We start from the raw sequence: 22,276 nt of genomic DNA, 5'->3' as shown, positions 1-22,276 counted from the left end.
CTGAAGAGAAGTATAATGATATCACCTAAGTGTTTTAAAATTTATTTTTACAATAATGAAAATACCATGACAACAACATGTTTATCTTGGCAATAATTTAGTATATTCATTATTAACTTCATCAAGCCAACCATTTATTTACGGTGTAAGTTAAGTTGATTTATTTTTCTATTCAATTAATATGTTCAAAGTCAATAGTAAAATAAGAAGAGTGAATTTATATTCTTCGTTCAACTGTTTGTTCGTTTGCATCATTAATTTTATTGGTTGGACGTAGTTGAACAATTTAGTGTTTTCAACCAAACAAAAGCAATACAATTGGCACCGAATAGTAATTGATCAAAAAATTAAACAACAATCTATAAATTGTCAGAAGCTAATAATGGACCGGACTCCCTCTTTGATTAAGACTCTCATTAACGCATCGTGGCATCGATCTAATTAATGGATTATCGATATTTTCTTGTGGTATCTCATCCCACACGAACTGAATCTGACGTCTTAGTTCATTAAGGGCCGCCCCATCATATTCCACACATGTTTGATTGGGGAAAAGTCTGAAGATGAGAGTGGCCAAGGCAGTAAATTCACCCCAGGATGGATCCACCTTGTCGTGGTCCTGGATCTCAATACAATTGTAGAGACAAACCAGTGGCAGTGGGAAGCTAAGGGATCCAACCATAATTCCAATCCCTCTCCGAATTTACTCTGATTGGTCTTTTTCTTCCGAACTCAGTTTACAGGTGTCTGGTATCTTTGCCTGCCTCTCGTAAACCCATATATACTCAGCATATATGTCCTTTGTCATCTATATATAAGTTTTCATATATGTCTGCCATTTGGCTATGATCTTCGGATCGGTGCCCGGAGAGGGTGAATCCGACATTGCCTCCGAATACCACCAGGAGAGCGTCTTTTTAAGATTTTCTTCTCTTTGTTCCAAAAAAAGCAGTAAATTCACATGTACTGTATGGAGGTAAACAGATCTAATATCAATTGGCCTTCTTCGGCAAAAAATTCATCAGCAATCATCTGCATTGACCTCATCCTGTTCCTTAGAGGTCGATTTGTGTTAGCTCTGGATCTTCTGAAACCTTTTGCTATATCTCTTCCGCCCTCTTCACTCTGTGAGTGCCAACATCGACCACTGATTTACAGTTAGTATTCCATACATATTTGAAACATGCATTAAATTTATTGCTTCATGTTGATTGATTCGATGAAATTGTTGAATCAAATTGAATTAATTATATCCTTCACATGTATAGATTTGTAAAATCGTAAAAATTTAGTAACCATTTGAACTAATAATAGAAATGCTCTCTAATTCTTTCTCTCTCTCTCTCTCTTTTGTTTAACATTTTAATGCACTCTTCATAATGATTGAGAAATCTAATTGAATTGTGAAAGTTCGCCTCTAGTTTGTTTTATTTTGATTGATAGTACCGTAAAAGTGTCCCAATTATTGTAGAAGATGGTGATGGGATCACCCTATTGAAACTTAACCTATTATTCGTTGTTTTCATTTAACTTGATTGACTTGGTTCTAGTTCATTCATTAATTCTAGTGGTTAAGAGAAATTGTTAAAAAAATTTAGTATGCATTACTCTGAAAAGGGTAGGGTGTCATAACTCTATAAATTATGAGACCGTGTTCAATATAATTAGTTATATTGAATAAAAAATAAATAAGTAACATTAACAATTTATATAAAATACAAATTATAAAATCAAAATTAAGATATGAAATAAGAAAATACAAGTAAAATAAAAAGATAAAAATAAAAAGTAAATTAAAAATTGGAATAAAATATAATAAGTTTATACATATAAATAAAATTGGAGTGTCTGTTTGTAATATTGAAATAACCGCTTTTTACTACATGCATATGAATATAAATACGGTACATACACCAAAATAACATTTTTTACAATTTTTGTCTCTTTGTCTGTCTGTCTGTTTCTTCCCGCTAATCTCTGAAATGGCTGGACCGATTTTGACGGGACTTTTATTGGCAGGTAGCTGATGTAATAAGGAGTAACTTAGGCTACTTTTATTTTAGAAAAATTCTTTTATTTTAGAAAAATACAGTAATGTTGCAATATCCAAGTACTGTCCAGTACCACACGCAGCTCACGCGCATGCCACCACTGGGCCGTCACGTCGGGCGCCTCCCACCACTTCTCCCACCAACGATTGATAGTTTGATTTACATTGAAATTGATAAATTATTTATAGGTTATTTTATTTAGTTAGTAACGTAGATAGTTGTTTTTTTCTAATATTTAGTTATGCCTAAAAGAAAGTCAAATCTCTCTAAAAATATGAGAAAGGCCAAAAGCCAAAGATTGCGACGTGAAAATGAATTTGAACAAGATAGGGAAAGTCGTTTTACAAATTGAAGATTACGGATGTCCATGTCTAGGTCGAATGAGAGTAATTCTGAGAGGAATGAACGATTACAATTAGATAGAACGCGTCAAAAATCTTTGGAATCTCGAGATCATATAACATTCTATTTAAAAATAAAAAATAACTGATGATAAATATGAAGGGTACTGGGAAGAACTATTGGTTGACACATCTACACCAATATTTGCGGACCCATATTAAAATGGGTGTATCACTTTTTTGAGACTGTACAAATTTTTAATTTAATAATATTAGTTTATAGTGAATATATAGAAAATTTATCTTACCTTCATCTGTACGGCTTTTCTATTTATATTTTGATTTTAACTATCGTTCAAACTGAATATCAAGCAAGATAGTCCAGTTATATCTGGTGAAAGATTAAATTCCTATCCTATCATTCACGATTTTCAGATATTTTCTTCATTCCAATATCACAAGTTTCTTTATTTTATATTATTATTATTAAAAACATTTGAAACCCTGGTAAATTAAGGTCGGATACAGAATGAAAATGTTGTCTTATCTATGCACAATATCTACCTAAACATTCTTAGCTTTTATCCGATTTTAATCTACTGGACATTGAAATGTTTGTAATTGAATAAACATGATAAAAAAATGTAAAATGTAACATATTACAAATTATATACTTCTTGGAAATAAAATACATTATTATTATAAAAATATATATTTTAAATAATTTATAAAATGATACATTTCTATTTTAAACATAACTAATTTAACAATAATTAAATAAAAAGTATTTCTATCTTAATATTTTCAAACTTACATATTACTGATATTAATAAAAATACATATACAAAAATATGTTGTTATTGATATTAATTATTATTAAAAATAAAACTATTACACAAATAGTAGAGAAATTAAAATTTATCAAAAAATATTGTCATGCGATAATCCAAAATCTTCTCCGAAATATTAATCCTGAAAAAAAATCAGTCCTAAAAAATACATATTTAATTATGATAAAAATCTACCGTCCGGAATTGTCCTCCACGATAATGTTGAGATCTTTGAATTCATTCATAATTTTCTGGCGATCATCCTCCCCAAAAAGCTCGAGCATCTCTTCCGGCAATCTCTTGTTTCTACTCATGGAGACAAGACAGAGGCGAATACGAGCCATGTGCTGTGTCTCGCCCTCCCGCAAGCAGAACAAGATTTGATCCTGGTTCGGGTTACAAAAGAAACAATTGTAACCGTCGATAGGCTCGTCCAGACACCCATTACAGGACAAATGGCTACGATTCTTGCATTTGATGCAGGTTAACACATCGGCTTCTAAATTTGCGTCGTTCAGGCCACAGACGCAATTCATTTGCGGTGTTAAATTGGGCATTTCGTCCATGTCCATTGGGAAAACGTTACTGGCAGATTTGTCGTCTTTGATTAACGATTTGTGCGGAGATGAAAACTTGTTAAAGAACAAATCAAAGGATTTCCTGTGTAATGGCTGCGGGATTTCCGTGTTCACATTTAGTTTCTCCTATAGTTTGCAAATTTTTCAAATTAGTTTAGTCCTACCAAGAATGGCGATGTCGTCATGACAAGAAAAAATTATTTGGGGATTTTTCTGATGTCTGATTATTATTGTTAATTAATGAATAATTAGGCAAGGGGTCCACCTGTCTGATGACATCGTCAATCTGTCTTATAAAAGTGCTGGGTCGTCAAGTGACGTATATAACTTACGCATATACTGTCTTTAACATAATGATAGCCAGTTCTAAGGGTCATATATGGTAACTTGCTGCCAGTGTTGTACAAATGACACAGTGTATTGTCCGATTTCTTACAGTGTACGGGCACGTAATCATCTGGAGCACCTGCGAGATATCAACAGTGATTAACTTACTACTACAAACATATTGTCGAAGTTACTGTTATTGTAAGAGAACTCAAAGTAAGGAATAATATTCTTGTCCAATTTGGGCAACTCCCTCATAGTCGCCAAGAATTGTAATATGCCCTTCGTCACCATCTTTTTGAAGACACTCGGATCCTCCTGCTCCTTTTTATTGGTCAGGATGTACTTTACAGACCAGTTGTATATCTCCTTTACGTCATTATTTTTGGGATCCTTCATCAATAAATACACATTTTTAAGCTGTAACCGTTAAATATTAATATAAATTATTATAGAAGTTGTTAAGGACGAACGTATTTTTTGTCAACGGCATTGTATATTTCCTGCATCGCCATTGTGTAACTCCTGATGATCTGATCTCTGCAGTTTTTCTTTTGCATCCGGTACGATATGCCGTAGAAATCTTTTTTTAAGAAGTTTGATTCTTCCATCTGCAGACGCCGGTAAAGTATGTTGAGAATGGTGATACGAATCACCTTTTTGACGTACCTACTCGAGGCTGTAAAGGAATTCAACGAACTATTGAAGTCGACCCCAACGAAAGACTAGAATAAGAAAGTCTAACGTTAATGATCCTTCTATTTTTATTTTTTCAATAGTTTAATTCGACTTTTTTACCAATTCAATAAGAAGCTATTGAGAAGTTATTATAACTATTTTACTGAAAACAGATGAAATAAAACAACAAATCGAGAATAAATTACTTCACTTAAGTCAGTCGTTAATGATACTTAAAGGAAACGTTTTACAAAATACTTACTTTTTTATTAATTATTTCACATATAAATTTAACACGAAATCATCGAGATATCGAACGCAGAATAATTTATTTAATTAATTATATGTGATTATTTCACTAAATCGTTTTTTCTGATATTACTGTTTTAATTAATAGATTTTGTACTAGTAAGTTCAATTGCACAAAAATAACACTCGTAAGTTCCAAAGAAACACAGAAAAACATCGATATTTTTAATACTTTATTTTGAAATTTTGTATTAATTAGATGTTCTATCCTGTTTCAAATACAAATTTGAAGACTATTAAAAAATATATCAGAAACGTTCAAGAGATAAATGTTTTTTTTTTTTTATAAATTAATTTTAAATGTTTTTAACCATTCATTTACTTTTTAAAATATGCCATATTTACCATATTCATTTCAGCCTTTATACAAGCCATCCTTGGTGAGAAACTAATAACTAAACAGAAATAAAACAAAATGGCCTAGACATTTTAAAAATCTGTTTTTACAATAGCGAAATTTATTTTATTTGATTTTGCTAATTATATAAATATTTATGAAAACGAAGACATTAAAATAAATTAAACAAATATTTGGAAACGAATTAATTAATATATTTGAAATTAACAATTTAGAAATTAATTTATTGTGGCGCCATCTCTATGATGAAAAATGTAAACAATCTGGATCGATAAACTAGAGCTCTGTGATTGACAGTTTCGCGTGCGGTCCATTTTCCCTGAAAAAAATAAATAATGTGTAATTACTAACTGAAAACCGGCATAGCTATTTAAACATTCACCTGCCATGGCCAGTAACGTCTACCAAGCCAACATCGTCACAGAGAACGGTCAGTTGCACAAATCGACAACGATAAGTTTTTTTAACTGTCTCATTTTAGGCGATAGTTTCATTCCAGCCAGCCAAAGGCCAGATGGTACTTGGAGGAAAGCGAGGAGGGTTAAAGAGGGATACGTGCCGCAGGAGGAAGTGCCACTTTATGAGAGCAAGGGGAAACAATTCATGAATAGGAAGCCTGAACCTGTCAAGTTGCCCACTGGTCAAACTGCCCAAAGGCCCATTCCAGGTCTTTTCATTTTAGATGAAAAGGATAAGAAACAACCCAAGAAAAAAACTAAATCCAGTAAGCCTCCACTGTTACCGATTCATAAGTATCAAACATATCTTATTAATTACAGAAGTGGATGAAATCACAGTACAACTCCAGAACACCAAAGTGACAGAAAAGTCCAACAAGTCCATTGAGAAAATTGCTCAAAAGTCGTCCGAAAAAAGCTCACAGGCATTCACAGATTCTAATAAGTCTGATGAAATTCCTTTGGAAAAGAAGCTCAAGAATTTAAAAAAGAAGGTCAGAGAGATAGAGGCTTTGGAAGAGAAGATTGCTAACAATCAAATTGCCAAACCCGAACCTGAACAACTGGTCAAAGTAAAGAGGAAGAACGATTTGTTAGTACAAATCCACCAGTTGGAAAAACAAATGAAGTAGTTTTGCCATATACATAGTGATTTCTTATTAAATCAATTTTAATTTTTTATATACTGTACTGTATATATTTCTTGGTAATTTTATTGTATTTCTAATTGAAACTTACTTTATAAGTGATTGTTTTAAGATTATATATTGCGTGAAACGATTTTTATCAAATGTACAGTTTGAATTGAAAGAATAAATAATTATAATTGTTCACATTTACTTCGCAAATTCTGTTAATTTCCTGACACCCACGCATTGATAAAATTATCAATTGGGGTGAACAAACTTTTTTATGCTGATCATCACTTCAAATAAATTGGTTGCTTCGCAAGTACACGAAATGCCGTTTCTCTTTACGTTTCTGATAATGCTTGGAAAAGTTTTCGGTAACGAAGTGCCTTTTTTGTTCACCAATAAAATTTGTGCCACTGATGATTGTAAACAAATCGGTGAGTTTTACGATAATATAAATTGTTGGTAAGACGACTATTTGTTTTTTTAATAGGATATGATATATATTCTTCAATTAATATTTCAAGTGATCCATGTAAGAATTTTTACGAGTTTTCCTGTGGAAACTGGATTTCGCTTAACAAAAAACCAAATTTTGAGCCCATGTGGAACCATCATTTGAGCACAGGATACAAAATTAATAAACGAATTCAATTAATTTTACGTGAATCTGATAAAGTAGACAGAAGTTCTGCTTTAGGCAAAACTGTATCTTTTTATAAAACTTGCTGCGAAGTTGACAAGGAAAAAGATGATCAGTATTTAGAAAATCTACGTAAACTTGCAGAAAAATTCACTGGATTTTCTAACACCAATAAAAGAGTATCCAACGGAAGAATTTTATTGGAAATAGCTAAAATATCTAAGTCGTTAAAAATCCATCCAATTTTGAAGATGTCGGTGAATTTAGACTACAAAAATACGTCGCACAATGCGATTTATGTATGAATTTATCGATAGTTTTATATTTATTACACAATTGTATTTTAGATTGAGCCTGGAACTTTAGTTTACCCGATTCACATTTTAGTTAATTCTGCTAGTTACGCATTGGAAATGAACGCTTACCGACGATGGATGTTTGAAACTTTCGCTCATTTATATAGACATGGTTCTAAGTCCAATATAAAAGTGTCCAGAATTATAGAGTTTGAAATTAAATTAGCAAAAATCATGAGGAGAGCCAAACTGGAACGAAGCACAATGAGAGAAGTTTCTAATAAGTTAAACACGAATTTTTCTATGCCCTTTAATTTTTTATACCACAATGAAAATAATTCTTTGAGTGACAATCAAGTGGTGGTAGTTAAGAATTTTCATTACTTAAAAAGTTTATTGGTTTTATTAAAGAGAACTGACTTAACTGTGATTGGTATATTACAGTATTACAATATGTCAGTGTTAGTCTTAAATTTTTTATTTTTTTAGATAATTATTTGCTATGGACCATCGTAAAAGATTTATCGAGAGAAACCACGAAATACATGCGGAATTTAAATTTTGTCGTAGATCAAGTCGTGTTGGGAGTTGAATCTGACTTATCTAGAAAAACCGAGTGCATAAATAAGATAAAAGAATATTTTGGACGAGCGATTGTATCAAAGTATGTCGAAAAATATTTCAATGATGACACCATGGAAAATGTTAAAAAGATGATAAAACATATAAAAATCGAATTCATGAAGCTAGTGGCTGATAATGTTTGGTTGTCTGAAGAAACAAAACTTTTGGCTGTCGAAAAGATAAATTCTATTCGGGAATATATAGGGTTTCCTCAAGAATTTGCTGAGAAGGAATTAGTTGAAAAGTATTTTATTGACGTAAGTTAGTGTACCATATATGTTACAAACAAAAATTAACTATCAGTTTTAGTTCAATATAACGGACGATCATTTCGCAAATACGGTTAATATAAAGGAAATCTTGGCGAAGAAGCATTACTCAAATTTAAATAAAATCGCAGACGTTCAGTAAGAGTTTATTCTCTCAGCCACGTTTGAAATGTATGATATTGTTTAATTTTAGATGGCCGTCTCATATTTTTGAAGTAAATGCTTTTTACAGTATTTTACAAAATATTGTTTGTAAGTAAATGGGTGTATGTACGCTCAATAATCTATAAAATTTAATTTAGTTATTCCCTTAGGACTGTTAGAACCTCCCTTTTTTTACAAAAAAGGCCCCAGGTACTAAATGAAATATCCTTTCAAGTTTTTTTTTAATATTTATTTATTTGTTAGTTATCTTAATTATGGAGCTCTAGGAAGCCTCATAGGACATGAAATATCACATTCTTTAGATTCGACAGGTCTGTATTACTGTAACTCACATATCATAAATTGAAAGTAATAATTTAGGTCGACATGCCAATAAAGACGGGATAATTTCGAAGTGGTGGCCCGAAAGTGACATTCAAAAATTCCAATTAAACACACGTTGTTTTATAAACCAGTACAACAGCTACAACATGAATGGTTTCGTAACAGTTGGCGAAAACATTGCCGATAATGTTGGTCTTCAAATAGCACTGAATGCTTATAATAATATTAAGAATGAAAAATTTGAAATGTTGCCGTTTATGGAAACTTTTTCAAATAAACAAATGTTTTTTATAAGCTTTGCTCAGGTAATATTAGTATTTTGAGAGTAATTAATATATTTAATTTTAAAATTATTTACAGATGTGGTGTGAGATTTCGAATAGGGTAGACGCATTTTATGAAGAGCATTCTTCTGTTATGGCAAGGGTTAATGGCACCATAACAAATAGTAAAACTTTCAAATATGATTTTAATTGTGTTCATAGAAATAATCAGTGTTTGTTGTGGTGAATAAAATAAAATCGTTTGCGCTATTTAATTTTTATTGTTCCTTATTCATATAAAATAAGATTTTACAATTTCATCAACTGAGCTAAATTGATGAGTAATTATTATCGATTTAACAACAAACAATGATTGTAACTGCAATACAGTCTGAGTTGGTGTTACAAGTTACACTTTGAACTCTTAAATACTAATAAATAACAATAGTTTGTACCACATGTGACGAAATATTTATAAACATTATCAATGGAGCTAAATTGATGCAAGTACTAGAAATTAATGAAACAACGTTAGAAGCTTAAAACTGTAGGTTTTACTCCCATCTACTCTTTTTCCTCCTTTCCGTTTGTGGAGGAGGTGGTGGCGGTTGATCCGAACTGGCTGTGAACTATGAACCATAATTAGAATAATTAATTAAACAATACAAAGCAACCATAATACCTGACTCTGATATTGAGATCGAAAAGCAGCTTTCATAGCAGAGAGTCGGTCTGTCGCTGGACCTCTCGATTGTTGCGCGCCTGCTTGAGCGGAGCTGTTCACCGACGACAAATTATTCGAAGAACAACCGGACACGAAACTACGCGGAGCCGATTTTTCTTTGAAACCCAAACCCAATCCTCCAACATTGGGATTTTCTCCTTTTTTCTTGTACCGTTGTTTTTTAAACCAAGAACTTTGCAAAGCCAGCTCGAGTACATCCTGCGGCACATCCTGATGTGCCGCCTCCAAATTCTTGACGATATGTCCGGCGAATTCCTTGTCTTTGGGTGTTAACAATGTGAATGCCGTACCTTGAAGTCCCGCACGTCCCGTCCTGCCTATTCTATGAGTGTGGGTGTCTATATCTCGAGCTATGTCGAAATTTATAACGGTCCTGATGTGCGGGATATCTAGACCGCGTGCTGCTACATCCGTGGCCACCATTAGGGGACATTCTTTTTTCTTGAACGCCGTTATTACTTTGTTTCTATCCGCTTGTTCCATATCGCCATGCAATAACAGGCAATCGAATTCTTTCACCTTCAAATCGTTTGCCACCTAGAAAGCCAAATCAACAATTACAACAAAGGAAACGGCTTTTAGTATGTTCCTACTACCTGTTCAGCATCAAGTTTTTTCGTGACAAAAATCAACACGGAACCAGCAGATAACAATTGTACTAATCTAGAAAACAACCAGTTTCTTTTAGCCTCTTGACTGTTCAATAATTCAACATATTGAGTAACGTCTTCATTGGCTTGTCCTGTAACTCCTTGAGAGATTCGAACAGGTTCAGTGAGTGCATCCTTGGCCAGTTTTTCGATTTTCTTACGAAAAGTCGCCGAAAACAACAAAGTTTGACGATCAGGCCTCACGTGGTTGCAAACCGACCGCACTTGAGGCTCGAAACCTAATTCAAACATTCGATCTGCTTCGTCGAGAACTAAAAACGTGACTCGTTGCAGATTGGTCGCTGCGCCTTTCACGTGATCGATTATGCGGCCAGGTGTTGCTACCACAATATCCGCCCCTTCTTTCAACGCCTAAAAGTGAATATTATATTTAAATTAATCAGATTTCAATAGTCATTATAATTACCAAGCTTTGCTCCCACTTTGAACCGCCTCCATAAGCGCAGACGACCTTTAAATCGTAAACTCTGGCAAACTTCTTGGCCTCATTGTAGATTTGAATAGCCAACTCTCTGGTGGGTGCTAATATCAAAGCCGCGGGACCTTCGCCCTCTTCTACCGGCTTCTGGGCTGAAACGTGCTTCAACAAGGGCCAAAGGAACGCGGCGGTTTTGCCGCTTCCAGTCTGGGCGATACCCAACACGTCCCTGCCCATAAGGGCGGCTGGAATCGCCTGCGCTTGAATTGGAGTTGGTGTTGTGTACTCTGCTTTGATTATCGCTTTTAATAGTTTGTCGTCAAAATTGAAATGTGCGAAAGAGGCGACAGGTTTTGGCACGTGTCCCCCACTAACTGTTAAATCGAAGGTCTTTCTCAGTTCCACGACTTGTGCGCTCGTCAAAGATGTAATGTCTGGGTGTTCGTTGTAAAAGTTTTTTTCAAAAGGTTTATATTCGATAAGTGAATGATCTATTGGGGGCAAGGGATCAATAATTTTCTTTTTCTCAGGTGGAATTGGATTGCCATCTTCGTCGTATTCAATTTCAGGATTGTCGTCTTCGACAGGCGCCAAACCAGCATTAGGATTTTCCTCCATGTATCTGTAGTAGGATTCCTCAACATCTTCTTCTTCCAAATCATTCCTTACCGCTTTTTCTTGTTGTGATGATGACTGTTGTTTCTCCTCTTTTTTCATCTACATTAATTATATAGAATTAATCGACTGTACTGAAAACTGTACTGAAGTCAATTCAAATACCTGTTGTTCAATCCCTGCCATATATGCATCCAGAGGATCATCATCCTCTTCTTCTTCTACCTTCCTACTCTTGTTCTTTTGCATCTCATCGTAAGTGGGACTTCCAGGCGCCGGTATATAAGCTAAATCCGGCACTTGTTCCTCATCATCCTCCTCAAAGTATCTAAACAACACACTTTAACACAAACTTACATTAATCTCGGACGTCTCTTACTCATCTTCGGTGGCGGTGCGTTTTCGGCTGCCCCCCCAGGCTGCAGACAGGGCGTTTTGACTGATCGCGTTCATCGTGGAATAGCCTTGTTTACTAAGGCCCGTCGACGGGGGTGGTGGCACCGCGTTGTGCCTTTTTACGGGGTTTGAACTCGGTTTGAAGTTTGCATAATTGAAACCGGACATTTTGACGGAGGCCTAACTTACTCTAACTGTTAAAATGTTTACTAACTTTACAGCTAGGTAAAGCTATGTATTTATTATGTTGTGTTAAACGCTCGACATATTTCAAATTGAGGGAGGTTAGTCAAACTATTCACTACGGTATTTGTTGACAAATGTCAATATAAGTGGCAAGTGTATTGTAAGTGGCAGTTAATACTAGCGGCATCTGGAGGGCGAATTAAACAATTTGTTGTTGTGACGATTTATTTACTTATGCATGTAAAATATTTTATTAAAATAATGTGTTTTACATTGATCTCTTTATTATTTATTTTTGTTCTCGTAGATAATTGTTTAGCACCAATTTATGTATAGTGTTAAACACTACTTCGAGATCGAATCGGTAATAATATCATACTATGTAAATCGGGTAACAGCTGTGGAATAAATTGAAAAACAAAATAATAACTTCTTTTGAATAAAATAGTGCAGAATTTGTTTGCTTATAAATCGCATATGTAAGAATTATTTGAATCGCCCGTTTTGTTCATTTTAGACATCATTGCCAATTTTCAAACGTAACAAAATATACAATAAAATAAATTAAAAAACTGTTTAAAATAAAAATATACAGTAAATTAAAAAATAAAATTATGATAAAATATTAATTAATAAGAAAATTAATTTGCTTAAAAAAATAAAAATAATCAATATTTATAAAAATAATCCAGCTATAAAAAACACAAATATTACAAAGAACAACAAAATAATTTCATCGTAATAAAATATATTAAAATTCGTAGCGACAACATTGCATATTAAGTGCGGGAAATCGACGCATGCGCTAGAGACATATTTTGAAAGTATTGTTTTCCCGCAAATTTTAGTTTGTAACATGGAGGGACTATGTCCGGTATGGGCTGCGAATGGTGTTGTTTAAGTTTTAGACAAAGAAATATTCCTTACAGAGTGTGTGTCGAACGTAACGTTAATTGTACAGACTATTATTATTAGTATTATTATTATTAATAATATTAAAGTATTATTGCGTTGTAAACTTTGTTATCTCCGTTCTGTCAGCTCATGATGCAAAATATGTACCAAGATAAAGAGTCAGATTTACCGAACTTCAAATGTAAGTTCAAATTTATGTTGCAACAATACTGATACCAGTTAATAATTTTGTTTTATTTTCTATCAGATTTAAGAAGGGAAGTTATGAAAGTCCAAAATTACTGCTTAAACTGCAAAAATCGACTGTCTCCTTTGTGTATGATTATAAATACTGGTAATTGTAGGTGATAACCAAGACCATTTGAAAAGGTATTTTAATTGTTTTGAGTTTTAGATCATTCTGAAGTACAATTGAAGACGCAAGTTGGAAAATTCCCTGTTTATTGTTTGAGATGTGTACATAGGGAAGTTAAGAATACCTTTATAATTAGTCTGGATTCTGACTCGGAGACAGAAAAAGAAAATAGAATTCGTGAGTTTTGACTGTTCTGTTAACTAACTTTTATAAAAATATATAAAACATTTATTACATTTTTGTACAATTGGATATACCAACTCCAATATCTGATTTTTGACATACTAGAAATGTGAATAATCTTTTCTACTTCTAGCTGACAATGAGACTGAATTCCAAACTGGTCTGAATACAGAAAATGTGTTACCACATGTAGCAGTATCTAATGAGACTGCAGATAAAGAAAATTTAGCAGTTCCTACAGCTCTTCAAGAAAGTTCATCAACATTGGCCACATCCACTGAACTACAAGTATCAGCATTAAATGGTAAACTTACTAAATTAATAATGTTATATTGTTGTTTCCTGATAACCTAATACCTATAAAAGAAAATAGAATTCGTGAGTTTTGGCTGTTTAGTTAACTTTTATAAAAATATGTAAAACATTTATTATATTTTTGTACAAGTGATGTCCAATATCTAATTTTTGACATTATTCTAGAAAAGTGAATAATCTTTTCTACTTCTAGCTAACAATGAGAGTGAATTCCAAACTGGTCTGAATACAGAAAATGTGTTACCACATGTAGCAGTATCTAATGAGACTGCAGATAAAGAAAATTCAGCAATTCCTACAGCTCTTCAAGAAAGTTCATCAACATTGGCCACATCCACTGAACTACAAGTATCAGCATTAAATGGTAAACTTACTAAATTAATAATGTTATATTGTTGTTTCCTGATAACCTAATACCTATAAAAGAAAATAGAATTCGTGAGTTTTGGCTGTTTAGTTAACTTTTATAAAAATATGTAAAACATTTATTATATTTTTGTACAAGTGATGTCCAATATCTAATTTTTGACATTATTCTAGAAAAGTGAATAATCTTTTCTACTTCTAGCTGACAATGAGAGTGAATTCCAAACTAGTCTGAATACAGAAAATGTGTTACCACATGTAGCAGTATCTAATGAGACTGCAGATAAAGAAAATTTAGCAGTTCCTACAGCTCTTCAAGAAAGTTCATCAACATTGGCCACATCCACTGAACTACAAGTATCAGCATTAAATGGTAAACTTACTAAATTAATAATGTTATATTGTTGTTTCCTGATAACCTAATACCTATAAAAGAAAATAGAATTCGTGAGTTTTGGCTGTTTAGTTAACTTTTATAAAAATATGTAAAACATTTATTATATTTTTGTACAAGTGATGTCCAATATCTAATTTTTGACATTATTCTAGAAAAGTGAATAATCTTTTCTACTTCTAGCTGACAATGAGAGTGAATTCCAAACTGGTCTGAATACAGAAAATGTGTTACCACATGTAGCAGTATCTAATGAGACTGCAGATAAAGAAAATTTAGCAGTTCCTACAGCTCTTCAAGAAAGTTCATCAACATTGGCCACATCCACTGAACTACAAGTATCAGCATTAAATGGTAAACTTACTAAATTAATAATGTTATATTGTTGTTTCCTGATAACCTAATACCTATAAAAGAAAATAGAATTCGTGAGTTTTGGCTGTTTAGTTAACTTTTATAAAAATATGTAAAACATTTATTATATTTTTGTACAAGTGATGTCCAATATCTAATTTTTGACATTATTCTAGAAAAGTGAATAATCTTTTCTACTTCTAGCTGACAATGAGAGGGAATTCCAAACTGGTCTGAATACAGAAAATGTGTTACCACATGTAGCAGTATCTAATGAGACTGCAGATAAAAAAAATTCAGCAATTCCTACAGCTCTTCAAGAAAGTTCATCAACATTGGCCACATCCACTGAACTACAAGTATCAGCATTAAATGGTAAACTTACTAAATTAATAATGTTATATTGTTGTTTCCTGATAACCTAATACCTATAAAAGAAAATAGAATTCGTGAGTTTTGGCTGTTTAGTTAACTTTTATAAAAATATGTAAAACATTTATTATATTTTTGTACAAGTGATGTCCAATATCTAATTTTTGACATTATTCTAGAAAAGTGAATAATCTTTTCTACTTCTAGCTGACAATGAGAGTGAATACCAAACTGGTCTGAATACAGAAAATGTGTTACCACATGTAGCCGTATCTAATGAGACTGCAGATAAAGAAAATTCAGCAATTCCTACAGCTCTTCAAGAAAGTCCGTCAACAGCGACCATATCCACTGAACTACAAGAATCAGCATTAAATGGTAAACTTACTACATTAATAATGTTGTATTGTTGTTTCTTCATAATATAGCATACTTACACCACTTGTTGATAAATTTAAAACTTAGGTAAAGAAACATACATTGATAAAATGAAGGATTTTCAGAAAGAGTTTTTAAATTTTGTTGGCTTTCTACTGATAATTAGATCGTAATTTGTGGATCTTTTTAGTATCAATTGTCAATTTTAACATATTGCATGTTTATGAATCTATAGAATTGTTAGTAGTTTTATTTGTGGAATACTGTATTGCTATAACCATAGAGGCCATATAATAGTCACATAATTTATGATGTATTATAGTAGTGAAGGAATCGCTAGATGCCTGTTAGGGCATACAAAAAAAGGAGTAAGTTTATTTAGCATATCTAATAATTTTTTTTGAGAATTCTTAATCTTTATCTAAATATAGAGATTAATTTGTTTATTACTACATTTTCGATTTTACAATGTTGCATGTTGTAGTTTTTAGTGGTAAATCACCTTTAAGTCTATCATTATATTCACAATAAGTAAAACGTTGTGAATGATTTGTTGTTTTAGTATTTTTGGATGGATTGAATTCATATTACTGTTTAGGTTACATCGAAAATTTAAAATATTCCTTTTACATTTTTTAACATTAATTTAAGTATGCTCTGATCACTTACTCATTGTTTTAAGATTTCGATTTTACTCATTTTCGTCATTTGACTAATTTTTCCAACAACAAATCATTATAATCTTCACATGGCATAATCAGACATAGTGATGGCCAATTCCGAGATGATAAAACAATCGAATGAATCGCAATCGAATGAGCCTTCGGTTCGTAACCTGAGTGTACAATCGGGATGTTTTAGAATTAGCGCGAAGGTCCAGCACAATCGAGTCGAAGTGTTGCCTCGGCCGAATACCTTGATTGCGATAGAAAACCATCGAATACAATCGAACAGTCGAAGCAATCAATTTAAACATCTCGGACTCGCCCGTCACTAATCAGATGTAATATATCCAATAAGTATGATTTGAACTATTGTGGATGAATATGTAAATTAATTCAAATAAATAAATACTTATTTATGATGTAGATACCAAAGTTACTCCCCGACGATCTGGTAGGAAAACCAAACAAACACCACCTCTATTATATTGTAAGTTAATACAAATAATGTATTTATTTTAATTTTACTATTAAATTTTTCTTTACAAAGATTATAGGATACTGGAGGACTCACCAAAAAGGAAGAAGTTGAGTAAGTACGTATATTTTCTTCTATAAAAATAGACTTAACAGTGGCGTCTTCTCTGTTAAATACCCTAAACAAACGCCGTCGATGACTTGGAACAAGACTCAAAAACTACGCAATCAATCTATTTCAAATTTTGGATGGGAATTAATAAATGTTTGATCTTTGACAAAAAAAACATAGTTTTAAAGTTATAATATTCTTTAATAACTAAGAAGTTAATTATCAAAATTGGGTCATTTTCATGTGTGTGCATCAAATAACTCAAGAAATAAAGAATATTTTTGTAAAGACTACACAGTGACAATTTTCTGATAAAAATATTGCGTATTTCAGATTTACTCCAAATTAGCAAAATATGAGTTCATGTGTTCCACTCATTGTTGATTATTCATCATTACTCAATACAATAAATTTTATTATCTTTTGGACGTTCTATAGTGGATTGAACACCTAGTTATAATATCTGCTGGAGTAAATAATAGCCGTACGAATTAGGTCGATACACAACACAAATGCACTTGAGTTTTGTTTAGGTTTATTGATCACATTGATTTGAAAGGGAAGCTGATTCAGATCCAGGAGTAGGGATGAGAGTGTGAACGACTGGTGAGTGACTAAGAGAATAAAATAGAATAAGAGATGATTGGGCAGTGATTGAGACGGACTGACTAACTGAGAGAGCGACTCAGGGCGCTCAGGCTATTTAAAGGGGGTTTAGGTACTCCTACATCTGGCGAGGCTTCCCGGAATACAAAGTTAAAAATGTCATAAAAATGTACATCCAAATAAACGCTAAAATACAGAGTAAAATATAATTCAAGGAATTTCCGTGGAGCATGGGCTGATAAATTAATTAATATTTCTCGACTTACAACTACTGCGTAAATTTGGTAATTTGAATGGACAATTTATAGAAGGAATGCTACGAAGTGAAACAAATTATTTCAATAAAATAATACTTTATTTAATTGTCATTTTTTATTCTCTTTTCTTGTGCTTCTCTGATGTAAGGTGGATTTAAACATTTTAAATTGCCTTTCTGTCTAATACTATCTCAGGTCCCAGACAATTAAAATAAAATCTTTTGAATTTTGAAAGCATTTTGGTAATCCATGTGTCTTCATCTTTATGAATTATTTTAACGTGAAGTTTCTTTTTAGCCCTGAATGTACAATAAAATAGCATAGATTTGCTCCAATAATATTTAATTGACCTTGTATCTGAAAGTAAAACTCATGATTTTTTCTAAGTTCTGTATTATTGTCTTTCATTGCTAAATAGGGTATTTGTTTGTTTTAAAATCGTCTTTTTTAATGAATATCCAGATTTGAAAATTTTGTAAGAACAGTTGACTTCCACAATTTTGTTTTGATAATTTCTGAAAATATAGAAATTTAATTATAAAAATACACAATATAATTTATAAAAAATTTGATACCTTCAGGTGAAGCTCCTAAACATCCATGAAGAACATCTACAAATAAACTAGCAGGGTTTACGATTTTATTGTAATTCTTCTAAAAGTTTTTTATTGCTACTGATTCATTAATTTTCTCGTACTTCGTAGCTTCTGCAGAAAAATTATTTATTTTTTTAACTATATTGTTACAAGATGTCCATTCTTTTAATTTTATAACGTCTTCAAAATTAGAAGCAATAACCCGCTGCATTCCTAGGACACAAAAATATGATATGACACCAAAATTGTGACATATACAAGTAAAAACTAATTAATTATATATGATACATTAAGACAGCAACATAAAAACAAAAAATTGAATAAAACAACTTACCCGTAAGATTTCACAACAAATTACACTTTGTCATATGACTAAACTAAGACTAATTTGTTTCTCTGCTTGAAACTGAAAATCTCTGGCACATTCCAAATATCATACTCCTCATTTTGATCACATAAGTCAACGACTTCCCTGTTGTGTCCGGGGTTGCACAATACGAATGTTTATTGATTGACTAGTTAGAATAAATGGTCTGACCAATTCGGGGGTCGATTCTGTTCTGGCCCGTTTAGGTGAGCGCGACCCTGACCTGGACCTTAAGGGTTTCTCCCAGCGATGCCTATAGCCCCTCCTTCTAAGTAAGATCTGGACTGCGGAAGTATTTTTCGTAGCGACAAGAGAATGTAGTAAATGCGAATTCGAGATTACCTTTGAGATTATTTAATGTAATTAATAATCGATTGTAAATCGATATTCATATTCGTATATCGTATTTTGTTTATATGATAGAATGTGATTGATATACAACATTACGACAAAAAATCACAAAACTCATTGGCTCTAGTAAACAGTCAGTAACTGAATACATTATTATATCTTTAATATATACATTTGTATTATATTAATTTTATATAATTTTAATTAATAAAAATGTATTAATTCATTACTATTTTAAATTTTATAATGCCATAAATATGAGCCTCTGTTCCAGGCAAAAAAAATTGCACACGAACATTTTAGAACTGAATGTAACTGAATTTAATTTTTTGGCAGCAACACGTTACGGACTATATTTTGCATCCTTTTCTGATCGAAAGTGTGATTCTATTAAACGCCGTTCTTAATAATATATAATATAAATTCTTCAGGATTTCACATTTAAAAAATATTTTGTCATTTTTAGATGAGCCGTCGTCCAGCACTTCAAGGGGACCGCCCAAAAAAGGTAAGTTAAAGTATATAATTATAAATGATTGTTGAAATTTTATAATGTATCAGTTTTAAAATTAAATTACACACTTTTATATCAATAAATGTGACACCAAAGTATAGGAAAACACCTAAACCATTAAAACGGCCATTATTTCACTACTGGCCAAAATAATTTATTGTTAACAAATTCTCCTTCATAAGACTTAATAAAATGTATTTTTATTTTATAGTAGCAATGATATACTGGCCTTTTTACATTTCGACATTCTTCTTTTTCTATTGAGAATTTTGTTTTTTTCAATTAAAAGTCGCGAATGACTTCGTTAATTCAATTATTTTAAGTCACACAATATTTTACTACATTCATCTTTAATAGTTTTCCAGGTGGCTTCCCCTCGGCACCATTATACAGTGAATGATCCCGATTCGGATTCTTCATCTTAATTATTAAATAATTAGTTTTATGAAAGAATTGTTATTTATTTTTTGTGAGAGACATAATTATTTTTATTTGTGTGTTATTTGAAAAACAACTTACTAGTGAAACTGGCTAAAAAGTAAGAGTTAGCGAGTCGCCGAATGCGAATTATTTTGTTGTTAAGATTATATTTATTTATTTTATCTATTTTATAATTAAGTTTATGTTTGTTGCAGTTTTTTTATAAAAAGAAATGCATATACTAATCAATAGTGTCACATTTAAGAGTATTATTGAATTCCCAACCTGATACTTTTTTACTTTTTATCTGAATTCGGCCCAACTTTATTTTAAGAGAAATTTTAATGATTCGATTGCGTCAAATAAAACTTCTGTTACAGATTCAGTGTTAGTTCCCGAGCGTAAAAGACGTACGTTGTATTCACCATCAATTTATATGGACGAATTTCTAAAATGAGCATAATATAAATCATAATTGATTAGTTATTTATTTGTTAATATTGTTATATATTTGATGTACTGTATTTTTTTTCTTTTAAATATATGTCTTCTTTTATTAGTATCAAAATAAATTCAAAATATCTAGAGGGCCTCTAGTAGAGGCAAACTAAACACAATTTCTAATGTGGTTGGGTCGATATGAATATACTTAGAAAGTCAAAAACTGTTGGACGCATTCGTATTTGAAAATACAACAGCATTGCGCATGTTTCCGACTTGTGACAAAAAACTTTGTACGAGGAAAACAAATGTTTTTGGCAGTAATTTATCATATATAAGGATCCATATCATTATATTATATCAAATTACACATTTACACAGGTTACTTAGCAGTTGGGCTGAAAAGTTCGTAGGCTAGCATAGAAAAAATCTTTTTTTTATAGAATTTGATTTTATTATTCAATATAGTTGCCTTCGAGAGCGTCTTTTTAGATCGATACACTTATTCCAGGGATTTTTCAACTTTATGATCCTGTCCGAAAATTAAAAAGATAATTTTCTGGGAGGTCTGCAAAATACTCCTCCGCGAGTTGATTTTTTTATTGATGAGACATCTTTTGAGATTTGGGAAGAGATAATAGTCCGATGGAGCTAAATCTGACGAATAAGATGGATGGGGAAGCAATTGAGCCTTAAATCGATGCTCTTGAGTGACGGCGTATTGTCTTGCAAAAAGAACATTTTTTTCGCAGGCCGTTTCGCAGCGATTACGGACTTCAATCGCTCCAATAAGGTACAGTAATACTCGGTAACATGTCGGCCTAAATATAAATGGGCTATAAAGCATCATAATCTTTTTCGCGATAGCAGCGTATTTTGGTGGTAACCATGGTTACTTTTCAGCCCACCTGTTACATAAAATATTGTCTAAAGAAAAAATGTTTCGTCGGTAATAAAAGTAGATTATTAAATGTTCGGAGAGATAAGATGAAGAACGACCCATCAAAGCCACAACTTGATCTCCATCACTTTTTATAATATTTTTCTTAAACCTGTGAAAATTACTTCCCACTTTGTTTCTTCTAAAAGCTGTTGAATGTCTGTAGTTATTACTACCCAGGACTGTAGTGACTACATTTAAGACTGCTATTATAACAATATTTTTATAGAACATGGTGACTTGGCTTTTAACCACAACTTTGGTAGAAGGTAGAAGCAATAACCTGTTTCTACTGTAGAAACCTTTGTAGCAATATATAGAGAAATAAGTAACAATCATATTTTATTCTTCATTCTCCTGTGTGCTCTAGTTAATTCGAACAACAGCTGCACGTCTTGAATGTAAAATGGCTTCATGAAACTATCAGTATTGACCAAATTCCATTTTACAAAAAGAAATGTAAGACCACATACTGCCAGAGTTATTCAAATTTTCTTTGAAGATCATAATGTTGGAGCTTATGGAGTAGTCAGCGAATACTCTCGAAATGAATTCGATAGAACATCTTTGGGACATTTTAAGGCGAGACATAACAAATATGGAATCCGCAAATAACCTTCAAGAATTAACTCAACAGCTTCAGAGAGAATGGAACAATAGGCCTCAAGACTTGATCTGCTGGTTGATACAAGCAATGCCTCAACGTTGTGCCAAACTTCTAAGA

The 22,276-nt window shown here is 32.2% G+C and overlaps 5 protein-coding genes across 15 annotated transcripts; 3 read left to right on the top strand and 2 right to left on the bottom strand.

Moving 5' to 3' along the window:
- Positions 1-3,413: 3,413 nt before the first annotated feature.
- Positions 3,414-5,489, bottom strand: LOC126264185 (uncharacterized). The gene is made up of 5 exons (XM_049961041.1): positions 5,460-5,489; positions 4,601-4,852; positions 4,322-4,547; positions 4,133-4,266; positions 3,414-3,926 (listed from the first exon to the last, which is right to left on the bottom strand). Exons 1-5 carry the CDS (start codon positions 5,487-5,489, stop codon positions 3,414-3,416), a joined length of 1,155 nt encoding a protein of 384 aa, XP_049816998.1.
- Positions 5,490-5,745: 256 nt separating this feature from the next.
- Positions 5,746-6,769, top strand: LOC109600528 (partner of Y14 and mago). Its single transcript, XM_020016686.2, has 3 exons — positions 5,746-5,902; positions 5,954-6,196; positions 6,252-6,769. Exons 1-3 carry the CDS (start codon positions 5,860-5,862, stop codon positions 6,560-6,562), a joined length of 597 nt encoding a protein of 198 aa, XP_019872245.1. The 5' UTR covers positions 5,746-5,859; the 3' UTR covers positions 6,563-6,769.
- A 73-nt stretch (positions 6,770-6,842) lies between these two features.
- LOC109600516 (neprilysin-11-like) lies at positions 6,843-9,397 on the top strand. The gene is made up of 10 exons (XM_049968598.1): positions 6,843-6,999; positions 7,056-7,504; positions 7,553-7,934; positions 7,991-8,382; positions 8,435-8,532; positions 8,588-8,646; positions 8,697-8,748; positions 8,803-8,870; positions 8,920-9,188; positions 9,244-9,397. The coding sequence occupies exons 1-10, from the start codon at positions 6,843-6,845 to the stop codon at positions 9,391-9,393; spliced, it is 2,076 nt and encodes a 691-aa protein (XP_049824555.1). The 3' UTR covers positions 9,394-9,397.
- Positions 9,398-9,407: 10 nt separating this feature from the next.
- LOC109600538 (ATP-dependent RNA helicase DDX42) lies at positions 9,408-12,335 on the bottom strand. Its single transcript, XM_020016697.2, has 6 exons — positions 11,975-12,335; positions 11,761-11,923; positions 10,969-11,697; positions 10,488-10,913; positions 9,829-10,428; positions 9,408-9,775 (listed from the first exon to the last, which is right to left on the bottom strand). Exons 1-6 carry the CDS (start codon positions 12,157-12,159, stop codon positions 9,701-9,703), a joined length of 2,178 nt encoding a protein of 725 aa, XP_019872256.1. The 5' UTR covers positions 12,160-12,335; the 3' UTR covers positions 9,408-9,700.
- Positions 12,336-13,031: 696 nt separating this feature from the next.
- LOC109600515 (uncharacterized) lies at positions 13,032-20,727 on the top strand. 11 transcript variants are annotated; one of them, XM_049961459.1, is made up of 13 exons: positions 13,033-13,273; positions 13,340-13,432; positions 13,487-13,624; positions 13,764-13,934; positions 14,139-14,309; positions 14,514-14,684; positions 14,889-15,059; positions 15,264-15,434; positions 15,639-15,809; positions 16,899-16,961; positions 17,022-17,063; positions 19,704-19,745; positions 20,552-20,727. In XM_049961459.1, exons 1-13 carry the CDS (start codon positions 13,222-13,224, stop codon positions 20,626-20,628), a joined length of 1,533 nt encoding a protein of 510 aa, XP_049817416.1. In that variant the 5' UTR covers positions 13,033-13,221; the 3' UTR covers positions 20,629-20,727. The 11 variants fall into 11 exon arrangements, with proteins under 11 accessions (XP_049817423.1, XP_049817426.1, XP_049817416.1 ...); XM_049961462.1 differs by having other exon boundaries at positions 13,034-13,273; positions 17,022-17,067; positions 20,552-20,597; XM_049961460.1 differs by lacking the exon at positions 20,552-20,727 and adding an exon at positions 20,109-20,430 and having other exon boundaries at positions 13,034-13,273.
- Positions 20,728-22,276: the final 1,549 nt, after the last annotated feature.

Source organism: Aethina tumida, chromosome 1 (genome assembly GCF_024364675.1).
Source record: "Aethina tumida isolate Nest 87 chromosome 1, icAetTumi1.1, whole genome shotgun sequence".
NCBI classification, from domain to species: domain Eukaryota; kingdom Metazoa; phylum Arthropoda; class Insecta; order Coleoptera; family Nitidulidae; genus Aethina; species Aethina tumida.
The sequence above is the reverse complement of the archived record's forward strand: the minus strand, read 5'-3'. Positions and strand labels throughout refer to the sequence as shown.